The 20,000-nt window shown below is 44.9% G+C and overlaps 1 protein-coding gene and 2 pseudogenes across 3 annotated transcripts in view; 2 read left to right on the forward strand and 1 right to left on the reverse strand.

Moving 5' to 3' along the window:
• LOC310795666 (tubulin-folding cofactor B pseudogene) overlaps nucleotides 1-9,376 on the forward strand; it is a 9,862-nt pseudogene extending 486 nt beyond the window's left edge. Inside the window, exon 2 of the transcript in view lies at nucleotides 8,896-9,376. The product of the transcript in view is annotated as a tubulin-folding cofactor B pseudogene (transcript). The remainder of the gene's footprint in view (nucleotides 1-8,895) is intronic.
• Nucleotides 1-20,000, reverse strand: part of rabgap1 (RAB GTPase activating protein 1) — a 149,679-nt gene that overhangs the window by 118,345 nt on the left and 11,334 nt on the right. Inside the window, 3 exon segments of the mRNA XM_083657855.1 lie at nucleotides 13,820-13,980; nucleotides 18,653-18,827; nucleotides 19,654-19,867. Coding sequence (XP_083513981.1) covers nucleotides 13,820-13,980; nucleotides 18,653-18,827; nucleotides 19,654-19,867 — 550 coding nt within the window.
• On the forward strand, nucleotides 11,102-12,406 carry LOC310795667 (alpha-enolase pseudogene; annotated as a pseudogene). The gene has a single exon. The product of its transcript is annotated as an alpha-enolase pseudogene (transcript).

Below are 20,000 nucleotides of genomic sequence, written 5' to 3' on the forward strand. Positions count from 1 at the left end.
CTAAAATACTTCATGTGACATCACTGATAACGTCTGTGCCTAAAATACTTCATGTGACATCACTGATAAGGTCTGTGCCTAAAATACTTCATTGTGACATCACTGATAACGTCTGTGCCTAAAATACTTCATTGTGACATCACTGATAACGTCTGTGCCTAAAATACTTCATTGTGACATCACTGATAACGTCTGTGCCTAAAATACTTCATTGTGACATCACTGATGACGTCTGTGCCTAAAATACTTCATTGTGACATCACTGATAACGTCTGTGCCTAAAATACTTCATTGTGACATCACTGATAACGTCTGTGCCTAAAATACTTCATTGTGACATCACTGATAACGTCTGTGCCTAAAATACTTCATTGTGACATCACTGATAACGTCTGTGCCTAAAAGGCGCAAAATATTGCTGTAGCGCCGTGATAGATTTCTCTCCCCAATCTCTATTTTTTGATCAAACATTTCCTCCATAGGCCCAGTTTGGACTCAACAGAAGGTGGATACTTCAGCATGGCGGCCCTGCATGCTGATATGAAAATATGCAATTACAGAGATGATCATGTCATTTGTTAATTCAAATATATCTTTAATTATGTTTAAATGTTCTGTTCTAGGTCATAGGAGGAGCGGCTGAGTTTGTGTAATGATGAACTTTCTTCATTTCCATTAGGAGACGTGCTGGCCTTGGGGATTAACCAGTAGAGGGTTTAGTGGAAATTGAACAATGTTTTGTGTGTGACAAGCTGTTGTTTTAAGCCTTGTTTAAGGAAGGTCTGGAGAACATTACACAGGGTCTCGGATGGCCGGGTGGATAAGCTGCACAAGGACGGTCATTTAGGATATGGTCGGGGCAGAGGTCACGGAGATCAGCCGACAAAAGGACATTTTAATGTCTCTGCTCAGTCACTTAGTCACTTTGGGATAGGGACTGGAAAACAACACAGAGTTTATGGCTTTCTCTAAGACAAATGGCTGCAGAACATCAACAGGGGGGGGAGGCACATTCCACAAAGCACCACAGGATGCAAAGTTTTAGTGAGAAGGATCATAACATTGTATTCATATATATCCTACTGATTGACTGAGTGGGTTTTGATATCTGATATGAAATAAAGTTTAGACTATACATTCGATGTGCTAACCTTTTTCCCCCAGAAATGAGGACAGGCTCAAGGACACAGCCCATGTGAGGAGAGGTTCCGGGTTCGAATCTCAGACGGCCCGGCGTTGGTCCTAGAGGAATATTAGATGCTCAGCAGAATATAGAGTGTGTCTAGAACAGTAATGGAATGGGGTCAGATGTTGTATTTTGGTGTGTTGAATAAACTTCAATTTGCATTACTTGCTATACAATAAGGGAGCTACAGTATATAATAACTAGATAAATATTAGCCTATTATATTATTGTAATTATAGAATGGGAAATAAAGGTATAGTCGAATTAGTTAATAAGTGGTAATTGATAAGAGTTTCTCATCCGGGTTAATCAGGGTGAGTTTTTCTCTGTTTTGATTGAAGAATACGCTCTCACTCTGGTTACACCCTTTGGGTGGTTACAGACCGAGAGACAGTAAGTCTGAACTGTAAGATGTTTTAAATCCAGTTCAGACTGGGATTAACCCATGATTTAGCTGAATTTGATCTTATCCAGAATATAGTTTAAGTTTATCAAGTCTAACAATAACCTTACATAATGTTCTAAACTAGGACTTTAATAGATAAATAGCTAAATTAGCTGACCCAAATTATAAGTTGAAAATAGGAATTTAAAGTAAATATATTAACAGTTGCTTTGGTAGATAGGAACCAATAGATAACTATTTCAAGGAGAAGGTTAGTGTGTGACCTCCAGTGGAAGCCAGGTCACAGGATGTGGACAGAGAGGGGGAGAAAAACACGCCGGCCAAATAGGAGTGACAGAAGGGAGAGATCATATGACCAACCAATACCAGCACAGCAGTGAAGGATGACACTAGATGGAGGAGGAACCATACCGGAAGACAGACGCCCCCAAAGGAAATGTAGTTTAAAAGGACACGCAAAAGATAAGGGAGGGGTCGGTTTGCAGGGGTCTTCTTTTGACCTGCTACATATTTTGCTGTGAGGGAGAGACCACTGGAAAATCCACCTCAGAGATCTCTGAATGGGTAATATAAATACTTGATCTGTCTTTGTACTGAATATGCTAAATCCTCTATATAAAATAATGTTCTAAATATCAGAATTGCTTGTTGTATTGATTTTTCATATATCTGGAATGATTGGACACACTGGAAAGGTATTAACATATGTCACACCTTCTGATTGGAGTGAGCTGTTTTTAATTAGGTTGAACGAGGTACAGAGAAATCCTTTCCATCAAATGGTGACCCCGACGTGATTAGAATCCAGAGAAAAAAGCAAGCATTCTGATCAAGCATTTCAGGAAAACAGTGGCTTAACATCCCGGGAAAATATCAATAAAGGGTTTACGGATTACCTTTTTCATAAAAATATCTGCATTGGCTATTCTAAATTATTGTTACACTAACTGGATTCCACAAATGCTGTAATTTATCAATCAAATTTAGGAACCTGTACAAAGCTGGTCAGACACGTGTTTTGATATTTTGGAAAGATTTGTAAAGTGACCGAGCGCGTGTGAGGGTCGTAATTAACCCCAAGACCATTGCCCATGACCGAGCACGTGTGAGAGAAGTGATTAATCTCAAGACCATTGTCAGACCGAATGCATGTGAGGCGAATAGTACATTATTATTATGATAATACTAATTTTCCAAGACCATAGCAAAATGTGTTATTTATACAGAACCGGCGTGTTCTGGGGGAGTCCGTTTTATACAGAGAGCATTAAGGCTCAGGTTTTTGCGTTTTATTGTAATATATCTCTGAAGGTTTTGCTATATTATGAATTGTGAAAAATCAGCTATAGAGAAGATCATAAAAGATTATTTATAATGGGGAAGAAATAACACAGAATTGTCTAATAATAGTAATATCGATATCCATATTTTGAGTTGAATTTTAGATTCTTCCAATTTATGTTGCTATGTAAATTAGACACAAAGGTTTATGCTATAAATTCAAACAACAAGGTGAATTTAATGCAAGATTAGGTCACGTTGGGTTAGTATTCCTTTGTATTTTTGTGTTATACTGCTTTATGATCCATAACTTTGCTGTAAGTTTGAGAAGAAGAGAATGAATGTAAATGATTTTTAAATTCACTGTGCAGGGACGCCTGTCACAGTGGAACGGTAATATGTAAGAGTATAGTATATAAATAGAATCAACAGTATTTTGACGCTTATGAAAAAACTGTTTGTGGAAAAATACACCACAAGTTGATGCGCGCAGCTTCTAACCAAGGGTCCGGGTGCAGCCAAATGGCCGCGGTGAGTGGGCTCTGGCGTCCATACAGGAGAAACCTGTGAGTCTGTCTGGCGGAGTTGGGCTGCAGAGCGGAGCACCATAGATAGCCTATGAGTTATTTTGCCATCAAATTGGCGTAAGGTCGCGCGACAGTTCAAAATAATAGCGTATGCTTTTAACGTTAGATTTATTTAGAAATATAAATGGATCTTTTAAGAGAGTGGTGGATTCGTTAGAGGGTAAAGATATGGAATGGGATTAATGGCCTATGGCCTATGGATTATGCGAATAGATATAATAGGCGTCACATAATATGTCCTCCCAACTAGTAGACATGATGTATGCGTGAGACGGGGTAGATTATATAAGCATGACCGGCTCTTTACGCATTCAAATAAATATAGCTCAGTTGATAGAGCGGCCGTGCGGTTCCATCCCCGTGTGAGGAGCCAAGAATTTGCAGTAGCCTAATGGAACAATGTCTGTATGTAGTAAACGATTGACTGTTAAATCAAAACAGACATCGACAACCTTTATTTAGTTTTTGTCTGTCCGTCAGTCTGTCTGTCTGTCTGTTTGGTTGTCTTTTATCTGTGGGTCGCTCGTAGTGCAAACTTCACATGTCGTTGGGCAGAGAATGTGTGTGTTTGTGTGTATGCGCGAAAGGGGAGAGCATGAGGGGGTGTGTGTGTGTTTGTGTGTGAGCCATGTTAGAGAAGGAAGCGGAGTTTCCGGCTGTTTCCAGCGGAGGGAGAGGATTGCTGACGCCGCGGAACCCCGAGAGACGGGTCCGGCTCGAGGGGGGCTAAGCAGCTGTACAACAGGTAGACGTGGTTTTCTTTCAGGGCTGGTACAGTACGGGCCAAGGAGGGTCTGACAGCGAGCAGAGCACCAGACGCGACTTGCACCGGGCGGTGGCGAGCCAGCAGCTACCAGAATGAATAGGAGGGTGTTTCACGCTACTTTTGTCTGTTAAAATGAAGTTGGTAATGTACAGTTTGATCCAAGGGGGATCAAACCCTTTCAGAGGAACTTGTAACACCAAACTGTCTGTTTTGCTGCAGCTCGCAGTGCTGTTTAGTCCAGGACCTTGCTTCCTGGATCTGTTGAGAGGTGGAGGGGGGCTGCTCCGTGAAGCTCCAGTGGGGGAGCTCTGTTCTGTTCAAGGTCTATATGATAAGTGACCTGGGCATGCGCAAAGACTGGGCGTGTCTAAAAACACACCATGTCCAAGAATGTTGTCCCTTGAGAAGGTCAAAGAGGGCAGCCCTTTCCTAAGGGTGGGGCTGCACGAGTGGGGTAGGCTCTTGAGCAAGGCATTACATCAGGGCAGCGTTGCTGTAAGTGGCGGATTATGTAGGCTATAAGTTCCATGTTTGAGTTGATTTGAGTGTGATAATTTGAGATAGATAGGATTTTATGTTACTGCATGAGTGATGGGTAGATGCCGGTAGTAAAATTTGATGTTGTGAATGCATTTAGTGGTGTAAGGAGACAGATAGGATTTAAGTGGGTTGGTATGAGGGATGAAGTTTGTGTAATGTGGGATTTTATGTGGATTGGGAATACAATGCTGATAGTATGGGGCGTGAACGTTCATTGTTTCTATGGAGAATGAAAGCATTGATTATAATAATTAGATTGGCGAAATGGTGCTGTGTTTTGTCGGTGTGGCTGTGATATGTGAAATGATGTCTGTTCAGCTTTGGAACATTTTTGATGACATCATTTGTGGTAGGGCTAGCCTACTGGAGTTTCAGTGTGGATCAATTGGCGGGGAGGATTCATTAATGATTACTCGTTTGAGGTGTCAATTGATCTGACCATATTGATAGTTGTTTGATTAATTTAGACCAAAGGGGGGTCCCCATACATTGTGGAATGCATGGTGAATGAATGCATAGAATATAGAATGGACCCAGATGGAAGGTTAAATCTCAGCAAAAAACACACTGACTCAGATATAATAAATTATGAAAAATAAAATAGATTGGACTGGGAAAGTACAGAAGTGGGGAACACTGAACACTGCCCATTATATAGTAATACGTACTGAATAGGAAGTTTGCAGTGACACATAAAAGAACAATAGTTATATGATGAGTTTGTTTAGTTGACAACTTTGCATAAATGAAGGGTTTGTTGATTAACTTGAAAATTCTCTCTGTCGTCCCTATAGAAGAACTAGCTCAGACCCAGGTAAGATACACTATCATTTTTTCCATTTGAGAAAAGCTACACATAGTTAAATTTATACTTAAAGTATGCTGGAGAGGTTTTCAAAAGTATTTATAAATAAGTCAATGCCCTCTGAGGACAGACAGTCTTGAGTTTGCGTTTGGAGTATTTGTGAACAATGTTGGCCTTCACTGTTTTACCTAGTGGGGTTATGCCATCCCCAAAATTACTCAAGTGAACTGCCAGGGGTCTAGCCCGCCCCTCCCCCACTCACAGCACCTTCTGGGGTTACCCTCCGCCCCATTGTTTATTGCCACAAGTCTACAAGGTCAGTGCATTGTCACTCTGTAAGCTATGAATGTTCACTCAGGAGTCATCTTGTTTATGAGGATGCATTGCAATCAAATTATAAAAGTAAACAATTGGATATGTACTCACAGAGTATCTCAAACATTATCTGCCGTACGTGCGTACTTGTTGTACTAATAAAAATAGAAGAAATAATTTTGTCTAAAATACAGGCACATTGTGAAATCAAATGTTTGCAGCACAGGTCCAATCTTGAGTATGTGGGTTTCATTTTTGCATAGTGCGATCTAAGCAAATAGTCTTATGCACTTATTTGGGTGCAAATTGGGACAAGGGGGCAACCAAAATATGACGAATTTGGAAATGAATACATGCACTAATGGGGTTAAGTTGTGTTTGTGCTGAGGTTTAATGTTGTCTAAGTGGGTTCCAGGAAAGATATGGGAACAGTTATGCTACTAAATGAACTGAATGTTGTCGTTAGGGGGGTTTCAACTGGGGGTTATGTTAGATTCAATAAGGAGCAAAGATGAAGAGCCAAGTTGAAGAATATGTTTAAGATAACTCAAATCACAGTGCTATAATATGCTATGTTTCAGGAGAAGAAATTGGACCGTCCGGTGCCGCATTGGGACGAAATAATGGAGTAAAAAGTTCACACCTATAGAATAGGTGTGAAAGGGGGATTGATAGATTTCTCTCCCCAATCTCTATTTTTTGATCAAACATTTCCTCCATAGGCCCAGTTTGGACTCAACAGAAGGTGGATACTTCAGCATGGCGGCCCTGCATGCTGATATGAAAATATGCAATTACAGAGATGATCATGTCATTTGTTAATTCAAATATATCTTTAATTATGTTTAAATGTTCTGTTCTAGGTCATAGGAGGAGCGGCTGAGTTTGTGTAATGATGAACTTTCTTCATTTCCATTAGGAGACGTGCTGGCCTTGGGGATTAACCAGTAGAGGGTTTAGTGGAAATTGAACAATGTTTTGTGTGTGACAAGCTGTTGTTTTAAGCCTTGTTTAAGGAAGGTCTGGAGAACATTACACAGGGTCTCGGATGGCCGGGTGGATAAGCTGCACAAGGACGGTCATTTAGGATATGGTCGGGGCAGAGGTCACGGAGATCAGCCGACAAAAGGACATTTTAATGTCTCTGCTCAGTCACTTAGTCACTTTGGGATAGGGACTGGAAAACAACACAGAGTTTATGGCTTTCTCTAAGACAAATGGCTGCAGAACATCAACAGGGGGGGGAGGCACATTCCACAAAGCACCACAGGATGCAAAGTTTTAGTGAGAAGGATCATAACATTGTATTCATATATATCCTACTGATTGACTGAGTGGGTTTTGATATCTGATATGAAATAAAGTTTAGACTATACATTCGATGTGCTAACCTTTTTCCCCCAGAAATGAGGACAGGCTCAAGGACACAGCCCATGTGAGGAGAGGTTCCGGGTTCGAATCTCAGACGGCCCGGCGTTGGTCCTAGAGGAATATTAGATGCTCAGCAGAATATAGAGTGTGTCTAGAACAGTAATGGAATGGGGTCAGATGTTGTATTTTGGTGTGTTGAATAAACTTCAATTTGCATTACTTGCTATACAATAAGGGAGCTACAGTATATAATAACTAGATAAATATTAGCCTATTATATTATTGTAATTATAGAATGGGAAATAAAGGTATAGTCGAATTAGTTAATAAGTGGTAATTGATAAGAGTTTCTCATCCGGGTTAATCAGGGTGAGTTTTTCTCTGTTTTGATTGAAGAATACGCTCTCACTCTGGTTACACCCTTTGGGTGGTTACAGACCGAGAGACAGTAAGTCTGAACTGTAAGATGTTTTAAATCCAGTTCAGACTGGGATTAACCCATGATTTAGCTGAATTTGATCTTATCCAGAATATAGTTTAAGTTTATCAAGTCTAACAATAACCTTACATAATGTTCTAAACTAGGACTTTAATAGATAAATAGCTAAATTAGCTGACCCAAATTATAAGTTGAAAATAGGAATTTAAAGTAAATATATTAACAGTTGCTTTGGTAGATAGGAACCAATAGATAACTATTTCAAGGAGAAGGTTAGTGTGTGACCTCCAGTGGAAGCCAGGTCACAGGATGTGGACAGAGAGGGGGAGAAAAACACGCCGGCCAAATAGGAGTGACAGAAGGGAGAGATCATATGACCAACCAATACCAGCACAGCAGTGAAGGATGACACTAGATGGAGGAGGAACCATACCGGAAGACAGACGCCCCCAAAGGAAATGTAGTTTAAAAGGACACGCAAAAGATAAGGGAGGGGTCGGTTTGCAGGGGTCTTCTTTTGACCTGCTACATATTTTGCTGTGAGGGAGAGACCACTGGAAAATCCACCTCAGAGATCTCTGAATGGGTAATATAAATACTTGATCTGTCTTTGTACTGAATATGCTAAATCCTCTATATAAAATAATGTTCTAAATATCAGAATTGCTTGTTGTATTGATTTTTCATATATCTGGAATGATTGGACACACTGGAAAGGTATTAACATATGTCACACCTTCTGATTGGAGTGAGCTGTTTTTAATTAGGTTGAACGAGGTACAGAGAAATCCTTTCCATCAGCCGCCATGGGCGTTTTTGTTTGTTCTTGTTTGTTTTCCCCTGGGATCATATTCATGCCAGTGTAGTGTAGCGGTACATTTTGGAGGTGATCACAGCAATGGCGCACACCTTGCAACCCCGGGTATGTCATAGCAGACAGACATGCCCACTGATGATGTCATTCATTCCCAGACTGATGATGCCATACCCACAAACGATGTCATAGACATTGTGACATCATCAGTGATGTCTTCTGTGGTGTTTTATGGCAGTTGGCATCCTTTATGTTGCATTACTGCCTCCTTCTGGATTTAGCTGCTAATACAGGCACGGACTGCTAAGTTAGCTTTTCGCAGTTAGTTATTATAATTAAGCAAAACATACATCTGTCTCCATATTGAATAATGGACGGTGGACAGTGATCACCAACCCCACTGTGAACGTGCGCCTGACCAGCACGCTCAGCACATTCCAGGTGCAGCGCTGCTTCCATAGAGGCCTCACTCAGCATAGCAGAGTTCAAGCAGAAGCTGGAGATGTTGCGTGGGTGTGTCTGCGTCCTGCATGGACCTGGAGCTGTTCAGACCCGCCAACAAGTTCTTGCAGAAACTTGACAAGAACGAAGCCTTGCTGGGTTCCTATCCCGTGGACGATGGCTGCAGAATACACGTTGTTGACAGAGGTGGAGCTCAGACAGGGGAGTTCTCGGACCTCTCTAAAGTGGAGAAGTTTGAACTCTCGGACGACGCTTACGAGAAGAGAGCAGAGAGCGTCAGGTCCTTCATGAAGAAACAGCGTTTCGGTCGCTTCAACGAGGAGGAAATGGCCAAGAAAGAGGCTGAGCTTGCTGCTCGGGAGGCTGAGGAGGAGACTGCCGCGGCTAAACGTCACATCGCGTAATCATTATGGTAAACAAAAGGCTAGTAGGCTAACAGGCTAGCTAACAGGCTAGTAACAGGCTTGCTGTCAATCTTAACGTCGTTCTTCTTCTGCCGTTTTATTCTTCTACTGAACATGTAGGTATTTTGACGTTGACTAAAGAAATACTGCCGCCTAGTGGCCGCTTTTAGATAGGATTCCAAATTAGTGCTTAAATCAAACACATCAATAGAAAATGCTACATAAAACAAATACAACAGGGGGAGGGGTTGGTGGGAGTATTAGGCTATTCCACACATGCGCTCTGTTTACAAACTTGTGTACAATAAAGATTTAAAGTGGGGGGAAATGCCTTTGCCCTGTCAAACAGCTAGAATACAGACATCTGAGAGGGAGGCGCAACCCACACTTTGAAAATTACTGCTCTAGAGTAAAACCTTTATTCATTCCCACTTATTAGACACTATTTCTGATGGTAAAATTAGCGTAAAAAGCAGAATTCAGAAAAATTCAAAGGGAAAAAAACAGAATTTGGGATTTGTTGCTTTTTTCCCGTTTTCGTACCGTACCGTATTCGTACCGAACCGGGACCCCAAAACCGAGGTACCATGACTTTTGTGTACCGTGACACCCCTATTATTTACGATGAATTTTACGTGATGTGCTACAGTATGGGTTGGGCGTGCAGAGGAGTGAGGAGCTGTTGGGCGTGCAGAGGAGTGAGGAGCTGTTGGGAGCTATTTTATATGCATTTCACGAGATGCGCTGCAGCACACAGTCCAGCCGTGCAGAGAAGGCAACACTAAATAGTGGATACACTGCATCATGGGTATGTATGGCTGCGCAGCCTCTACCACTCACACAGGGACGGGGCTATTCTGCTAGTAGACTGAAGCGGGCGAGGCAGGTTGAGGGGAAAGTGGTTCCAGGTCAAATGTAAATAACACGGTAAAACAGAATAACTCAGGGAATGCATTGAACATCACATATTGACACTGTCTGTAGGGTATGAGGGTGGATCTTTCCATTAAACAACTTTAAATATTCCAGCTTTCACTTTGATGTCTTTGTACAGTATGTATTGTATGTTTCTGATATCCCAGTCATTCTGATAATCTAGTGTATAGAAGATACAATTACCTTGATTATTGTGTGCCTGAACACATCAAACTGTTCAGTTGATTGAATTTTTGTTTGAGATGCAATAGAGGCTGCGCACGCAAGATCAGCCATTCATCTGTGCAGTCATCACAAATTCTGACATCATAATCTGCCCTAATGACCTCATTAAACAAGCAGGAATTCAGCCAGATGATCAGATATCAGTGATGTGGCAGTGGCAATTGTGATGTCCTTGGTGACGATGGCATCACTTGAGGAATTGTGATGTCATCAGTGAGAGATATCATCAGTGATGTCATCAGTCTTAACATGTGACATCATGCACAATTGGCCAACTAGCATGCTTGGCCCAAGTGACAACACTGATGATGTCATAAAGTCAAACGCCCTAAGTCATGTTGCTGGGAGCAGGCTGGAGAAACTGATGTAAACAGTGAGTGATGTCATCAGTGATATCATCAGTGATGATGCCACCAGTGATGTCACTCGAGCAATTACAGTCTATTAGTATACTATAATAAAGGGAAGGAGTTATGACATCACTGATGATGTCACAATGCCTATGACATCATCATCAGTGTGTGTGATAAATAGAACGGTTAGCCCAGGAGGAGCTAGAGAAACATGTCCATCGTTAAGATCCATGCACGTGAGATTTTCGACTCCCGTGGTAACCCCACGGTGGAGGTGGATCTGTTCACCGATAAAGGGATGTTCAGAGCTGCCGTGCCCAGCGGTGCTTCAACCGGCGTCTACGAGGCTCTGGAGCTCCGTGACAACGACAAGACACGCTACCTGGGCAAAGGTGTCACTAAAGCTGTGGAGCATATCAACAAAACCATTGGACCTGCACTGATTAAAGATGGTGTGAGCGTCTTGGACCAGGAGAAGGTCGACAAGCTCATGCTGGACATGGACGGCACAGAGAACAAGTCTACGTTTGGCGCCAACGCCATCCTGGGCGTCTCCTTGGCCGTGTGTAAGGCCGGCGCAGCGGAGAAAGGCGTGCCCCTCTACCGCCACATCGCCGACCTGGCCGGCAACAAGGAAGTCATCCTCCCCGTCCCGTCTTTCAACGTCATCAACGGCGGCTCCCATGCGGGCAACAAGCTGGCCATGCAGGAGTTCATGATCCTGCCCGTGGGAGCCAGCAGCTTCAAGGAGGCCATGCGCATCGGTGCCGAGGTCTACCACAACCTGAAGAACGTCATCAAGGAGAAATATGGCCAGGACGCCACCAACGTAGGAGACGAGGGAGGCTTCGCGCCCAACATCCTGGAGAACAACGAAGCTCTGGAGCTGCTGAAGGACGCCATCAGCAAGGCCGGCTACACCGACAAGATCGTCATTGGCATGGACGTGGCCGCCTCGGAGTTCTACAAGGGCGGCAAGTACGACCTGGACTTCAAGTCGCCCGACGACCCCGGCCGCTACATCACTCCCGACCAGCTGGCCGACATCTACAGGGGCTTTGTCGAGGAGTACCCGGTGCAATCCATCGAGGATCCCTTTGACCAGGACGACTGGGAGGCGTGGAGCAAGTTCACAGCCAGCACCAGCATCCAGGTGGTGGGCGACGACCTCACGGTCACCAACCCCAAGCGCATTGAGAGGGGTGTGGCCGAGAAGGCCTGCAACTGCCTCCTGCTCAAGGTCAACCAGATCGGCTCCGTCACGGAGTCCCTGGAGGCCTGCAAGATGGCTCAGAGCAACGGCTGGGGCGTGATGGTCAGCCATCGCTCCGGAGAGACCGAGGACACCTTCATCGCTGACCTGGTGGTCGGCCTCTGCACTGGACAGATCAAGACGGGCGCACCGTGCCGATCGGAGCGCTTGTGCAAGTACAACCAGCTGCTCAGGATCGAGGAGGAGCTCGGGGACGACGCCCGTTTTGCCGGCCTGGACTTCAGGCACCCCAATATGAGCTAGACTTCCTCCTGGAGCCTACACATAAACGCCACGCTAGGTCGACCTGCCCTGTCCGTGGAGAGAAGATGGAACGCCACTGAAATCTAACATTTAGAGTAATCAACGTGTTGCTATAAGCGTTGGCAAAACAATGTGTAATAACTAAGAGGGCACTCGGTAGAGTGCATAATATACCTCCGCCACAGTGTTACGTGAATCCGTTTGGAACTTGTTGTGATTGGCTACACCATTGCCACACCCACCTTGGCGAGTGGCTGTGGAAAGTTAATCAGTTCTAAGTTGGTAACCATGGTAACCATGACCTAATTATCTACAAAGTTTCATGGTTTTACGTTCATCCCTGTGGAAGATACTGTAAGCGCCTTTTGATGTTTGGCCACGGCCATTGCCACGCCCCCTTTTGGCTAGTGGGCGTGGAAAGTGAATCAGCTGGTCCTTGGTGGGCTGGGTGGGAGGAGGGTTGGATGGGACGGGATATCTCATAATTGTAATCATTAAAAACAATGCATTTCCAATATACACTGCAAACCAGATGTTGGATTGAAAGGAAAATCAATAAAAATTGCAAAAAAAAAGACGGGTCGCTTTCTGAGTTGATGGATTTCTGCAGGGAAAGAGTTATGACATCACTGATGATCACAATGTCTATGACATACATGATCAGTGCAGTGTGTGTGTCATAAATCACTCATATCACGTAATGATGTCACTTGAGCGCACTTGGACACGCACACACACGTGCCCTCATCAGTGATGTCACTCGGGCTTTAATACTACATTATACATCATACCCTGGAGCTACTTCTGCTCCCTCACAAAGTCTAAATATAAGCTACCGGTATTTGATATTAACATTTGTTTGGCACAACTCATACTAGTGAACTGTTTGATCATGTGTCTTTGTTGCTAATCTGTCATTGTGGTGTATTCTGTATGTCGTCCTGGGCCCAATTTGCCCTTGTATGTTTGTTGTCGGGATGTCAGGCCGATTCGTGGCGTTGATGTCACAATGTCAAGTGTGACCAGTACATTGACTTTATGACATCATCATCAGTGATGTCACTCGGGCTGAGCATGCTAGTTGAGCAATTGTGTGATGATGATGATGTCACAATATCATCACTGATGACATCACAATTGCTCAAGTGACATCACTGAAACTGTTTGGAGCCCCCCTGGGCTGCCATGCCTCCCACTTTGAAAACCCCCGTTCTACCGGCGTACACGTCAAGTTACACAGGTGTGTGTGTGTGTATGTGTGTGTGTGCGTGTGTGTGTGTGTGTGTGTGTGTGTGTGTGTGTGTGTGTGTGCGTGTGTGTGTGTGCGTGTGTGTGTGTGTGTGTGTGTGTGTGTGTGTGTGCGTGTGTGCGTGTGTGTGTGTGTGTGTGTGTGTGTGTGTGTGTGTGTCTCACCTGAAGACACCCTTGCCATCATCCTCCTTGATCTCCAGGCTGACAGTGAAGGTGAACAGGTCGCTGTCAGGCGTGAGGGGCGTGGCCTGCTGGGACGACAGCACCGCCTTCTTCGCTGACCGCCGGAACGCTGTGGCAAAGCTGTACAGTATCCTACTCACCTGTAGATACAAGTTCAAGTTCAAGTTCAAGTTCAAGTTAGTTCCTTCCCGCCCCCGACCGACCAGAGGAGGCGCTAGTGCAGCGACCAGGACACATACGATCAACCCGCCTTAAGGATTCAATGTGTTGGCATGTTTTTTGGGGTAAGATATGATGTACAAAGCCATATAGTAACATACTGTACTGTTCAGTATCCAGACCATCCACATTTAATATAGCTCAGTGATCCAGACACAAAGAAACACACACAGGAAATCCACTATAAACACACAACACTGTACAGAGCGTACATACATACCGTAAATTCCGGACTATAAGCCGCGGCTTTTTCCCCGTTTTTTGGCCCCTGCGGCTTATATAACGGTGCGGCTTATCTATGGATTTTTTCAGCAAAAATAAAAATAAAAAACGGAATTCTCTCTTCTTTAGCACTCTTTCTAACTATAAATCCACTTCTGTTTTAATTTCCTCTCTTGCCCTCTTTTCACCACACCGCAGACACTGTGTGCACTGTAAAAAAAAACACAGGTGGTGTTGTGTTATGTTGTTTTGTTGAAATGTTAATAAATGGGAGCTTCCTCAAACAGCCATCTCTTTCCCGACAATCCCCTCTGTGCACGAACCCTTACATATGGTAATTAAACATTAAAACACAATTAAAAAAAAAAAAAAAAAAAAAAAAAAAAAAAAAAAAACATTAAAACACCCGCGGCTTATAGTCCGGTGCGGCTTATATATGTAACAAACAGGCAATTTTGCTGCTGCGGCTTATACTCCGGTGCACCTTATAGTCCGGAATTTACGGTACATACTTAAGACGTATCTTTGTCTATAAATCTGAGTGTGGCGTTATTGTCCCCATCAACATACTGTAACAGAAAACAGAAACGCACCCCCCAGCAGAGACCACAGGGGGTGCTGTTGTGTCTCCAGCCCCCGGGGAGGGACGAGCAGAGACGGGGGGTTACAGACTGGATAACCGCTGGTCACGGATTCATTTACTTATTATACCATTCACTTATTGTGCTCTCCTCTTGCTTTGATTTAGGTTGAAGTCCCCACTCACACGTGTGAGCTCGGCAACACAACACAACATTATGTTTCTTTCATTTTTCATGACTGCACACACACACACACACACACACACACACACACACACACACACACGCACACGCACACGCACACGCACACGCACACGCACACGCACACGCACACGCACACACACACACACACAGACACACACACACACACACACACACACAAACAAAAGCTTGTGGCTAACAGCACAGTGGTTGTGTGGATCATCTGCTCAGCAGAGCTTGGGGGGCTGGTGGTGACTGGGGGGGGGGGTGGTAACTGGGGGGGGCTGGTGGTGACTGGGGGGGGGGGGCTGGTAACTGGGGGGGGGGTGGTAACTGGGGGGTGGTGGTGATGTGGGGAAACTGCTGTTATAATAAATGACAGTGTTCTCCAGCTTTGTTATGAAGCAGCTTCTACCCTCTCCTACACGTCTTGGTTTCTCCCGGTGGGGTGGGAGGATGTGGAGGGCTTTATTTGTTGAGAAACAATGGGGGGCCAGACGGACCATGAGTGGAGATAGATGGGGGGGGTCTTGGATCTATGAAATGATGAGAGTTGAAACATGGGAAGGTTTGAACAATGGTATTGTTGTTCTGCACTTTTCCACTCATGCTTGTGTCAAAGCTGATGCGGTTGCATGGCTCCACAAGGCCTTTCTGTTCTTACTGTAATGTCGTAGTGGACAGGAGGTCTATTGGGCTGACAGGACAGCTGATCACTGATCTGAGCTGGAGCACTGCTGGAACACTGGAGATATGAACACTGTCTCAGCCCTGCAAGTGGACTTGTTTCTATTGCGGTGTTACAGTTTCCACTCTAGTATTTTCCTATCAAACTAAATGACCCGCGTCTCTGGATTTGATGGAAAAACTGCAGCAATTTTCCAGTTTTTCCAAATTTTCCAGTTGCTTGTTTTTACTTTGAGTCAACAATTAGCAACACTATCGTGATGTACATTTAATATGAGGCATCGCAAGTATCCTTAGCTTCAGACCAACTCTACAGGCATCTGGTCAGTGGCCAGTTTGTCTTCCTCCTTATAAACATTTAATTGTATTCACATTAAGAGCCCAAAAGACCTTAAGTGAAAGCAGCCGTACTGATTTGAATGGGACAGCTCTGGACAGGGACAGCTCTGGACAGAGCCAGCTCTGGACAGGGCCATCTCTGGACAGGGACATCTCTGGACAGGGACATCTCTGGACAGGGCCAGCTCTGGACAGGGACATCTCTGGACAGGGCCAGCTCTGGACAGGGCCATCTCTGGACAGGGCCAGCTCTGGACAGGGCCAGCTCTGGACAGGGCCATCTCTGGACAGGGCCAGCTCTGGACAGGGCCAGCTCTGGACAGGGACATCTCTGGACAGGGACATACAGCTCTGGACAGGGACATCTCTGGACAGGGACATACAGCTCTGGACAGGGACAGCTCTGGACAGAGACATCTCTGGACAGGGACATACAGCTCTGGACAGGGCCAGCTCTGGACAGGGACATACAGCTCTGGACAGGGCCAGCTCTGGACAGGGACATACAGCTCTGGACAGGGCCAGCTCTGGACAGGGCCAGCTCTGGACAGGGACATCTCTGGACAGGGACAGCTCTGGACAGGGACAGCACTTTTATGGGAGAAAGAGGAGGTGTTGGACAATATGACTCAGCAGAGTTGTGCATCACTATCTACAGCAGGAGACTGGGACTTGTTAGGGACTGGCCCTGGAGGCCTGACTGGGAGGTCTGGCACAGGAAGGCAGAGGAGGACTGAGGAGGTGGGTTGCTTCATGCATGGAGAGAGCTTCTTCCAAAATACCCAAATCTGTTTAGGAGGGAGGGGGGGGGGGGGGGGGGGTGTTATCTATGACTCAAAATCTCCCCAAAAACAAACAGCAGCCTGTTGACCACCTGAACGTTAAGTTCTCTCAAGTTAGTCGCAATGGTGTTTAGTTGCACCATCTATGCTTAAGGTACATCTTAACCGGTAGACTGTAAAGTCCACACTAACCACAAAACATTGTCGCAGAAAATGAGGTTTTCACTTTGTGTGGCCAATCAGTGAAAAGCACGGTGAAATTAACGATGTTTATTACCGTTGTCAAATGAAGCGTAATGAAAACAGGCTGACAATCTGGGTGTACTTTGGCTACGCAGTAGCAGAGGCTAAATGGCTAAAATCAACGTCTAAAATAGCTAACGTTAATCACCAAACATCCTCATCCTCCAAGTTATCCTACCTTTCAAAACAATGTGCCCCCCTGACCAGTTGCCAAATGCTATGCAAACCGTGCCAACCGCTATTTTACTGAGGACTTTACACCTACTAAGGGACTGGGTCAGGTGTAAGATTTAAGTTGTAACTTAAGCCTACGATGGAACTATTTCAGTTGGTGCAACCGTTATAATTTTAGTCATGTATAAACTCGGACTTAGTGAGACTTTAGGCTACGTCTGCAACCCTCAACAATGCTGCTATTTTGTCAGAAGTCACAAAGTCCTAAAGACAGCTAATAATGTATCAAATGCCTTATTATTATTTCTCCAGAGGCTGTCATACATTTCCCTTTATAGGTAAAGTCACTGGCTATTCATTCATTGGCTACTGAGTCACGCATTTTGGTCCTCCGCTGACGCCACTCTCTCTACTAGATTGCTCTGGGTGTGGCTATTGTGCCCTGAAAACCAGATCTCCTGACAAATGAGGGGAAACGCCTTGCTCTCCGAGCTAGCAGGAGGTGTGGGGTGAAGGTGGTGGTTCAGGAAGGCTGAGGAGGTTGTTTCCACTGGCTTGGAGGAGGGCTGATGTGATGGAGATGGAGATGGAGACGGGCCCAGTGAGGGGAGATGATGACAGCTGAAGAGGAGTGTTTCCATGGAGGAGAAATGAGGTCAGTGAACCCTGAAGCAGTGTTTTAACCCAGATTCATAAGTGCTTTCCCTCTCCTCTTCCTTTACAGCTCTACTGATGGGACTCATGTGAGCAATGACACTTTGAGGCCATTTACACCTGGCACTAACATGCCTTTTCTGTGATCAGATTGCAATCAGATAGCACATTAGCCTGATTTCATTTACACCTAGCACTAACATGCCTTTTCTGTGATCAGATTGCAATCTGATTGCAATGCGATCACCCACAACGGGTGTCCTCTCAATCCGCATACAGTTGCTGCTGTATGCGGATTGAGAGGACACATTGCATTTACACTTGTGTTCAATGTGGTCACAATGCATCGCTGACCACCTCCGGAGGTGGCTTGGCCGATCAGATCGCAATCCGTCTTCAATGTGTCTTGGGGTGCGTTTACACCTGTACTTTCAAGTGGTCAAGCACAATCCGATTGCAATCTGATGACAGAAAACGCATGTCAGTGCCTGTCAGGTGTAAATGTCCTCTAAGTTGCCCCTGGAAGCTGGTTTGGGAGATTGTGGTAGCGTGCATGTGTCTCTGTGCAAGCGTATGCCTGGGAGAGCAGCCTGCACAGCTGGACATGCACCCATAGTGAGAGGGTGAGTTGTGAGAGCAGTTATTGCTCCCTCTGTTGTTCACTATGTGAATAGCAGCAACATTGCATCAATCAAACAGAGAACCCTCACCGCCTCGTGGATCTGGCAGCGGAACACGTGGATCCTGAAGATCTCAGCGTTGTAGTGGCTCTCCGTGAAGGCGAAGCAGTCGCTCTCCGCTGTGCCGTCATGGCCGCGCACACAGAACAGGATCTTATAGATGGGGTAGTTGGCGATCTCCGTGCTGGTGTGCGGGTCCAGCAACCTGCAGGAGTTGAGATCAGGAGAAAAGGTTGTTGTTGTTGTTCTGAAAAGCCAATACAAAGTGAGGTCATGTGTACATAATGTGTGCCTGCCTGTGTACAAAGTGTTTGCATGTGATGTAGAGCTGTAACGGTATGAACAATTTCACATCACGATTATCGTGACCAAAATTATCATGGTTATTGTATTATCACGGTATTCGTAAAGAATTGCTGAAAATGTTCTAAAAGTACTGAGAGACTCAGTGAAATCATTTTACGTTTTCTATTGAAAACTCAGACCCAAATAGTATTGATACACTCACTGAAATCATTTCTCCAAGGCTGCACGTTTGCAGCTGGGAGACTGTTGCCAACTTTGGTTGATGATGAGACAGTTTTTACCATGTTTTTCAAAGCACTGTAATCACGGTTTTAACACAGTTTTAATGATAATGAAAATGTGAAACGGTGCGGTTATCGTAAGGAATTTGATCACGTTTATCATTACAACCAGTTATTGTTACATCCCTAATGTGATGATGCATATGCATACAGTACATGACAGTATGACAAGTGGTGCTATTGTTGTTTTGTTTTTATTATTGCTATTCTATAGTTTTCCCCACTGTTTGCCTTATTTACTCAGGGCCAGGGGTCTCATTAATGATGATGTCATCAGTGATGTCACTCGAGCAGTTGTGATGTCATCAGTGATGATGTCACTGTGTGTGTGTGTGTGTGTGTGTGTGTGTGTGTGTGTGTGTGCGTGCGTGTGTGTGTTATATAATACAATGTAATAATTGAATGTCCACAAGGTGGTAGTGATACTCCATACGTTGCTCTTACCTGACAGTGCCTTCAGACACACCTGGCACCGACAGCGTGACGTCCAGGGGGAGTTGGCACTGTCCTCGGAGGATGCTCATCATGCGCAGGGCCTCCACCTCACTGCGGGGGGCGTTGACCGAAGCACAGCCCAGATATGTCAGCTGGCTGAAGACCACACTGTCCTCATCTGGGATGGGAGTGCCAGGGCTGTCATCTGATGAAGACTCGTCTGCTGCAAAGTAGAAGGAGGAGAGGAGAGGAGAGGGGAGGAGGAGGAGAGGAGAGGAGAGGAGAGGAGAGGAGAGGAGAGGAGGAGAGGAGAGGAGGGGAGAGGAGAGGAGAGGAGGAGAGGAGAGGAGAGGAGA

Source organism: Poromitra crassiceps (genome assembly GCF_964638095.1).
Source record: "Poromitra crassiceps genome assembly, chromosome: 21".
NCBI lineage: Eukaryota > Metazoa > Chordata > Actinopteri > Beryciformes > Melamphaidae > Poromitra > Poromitra crassiceps.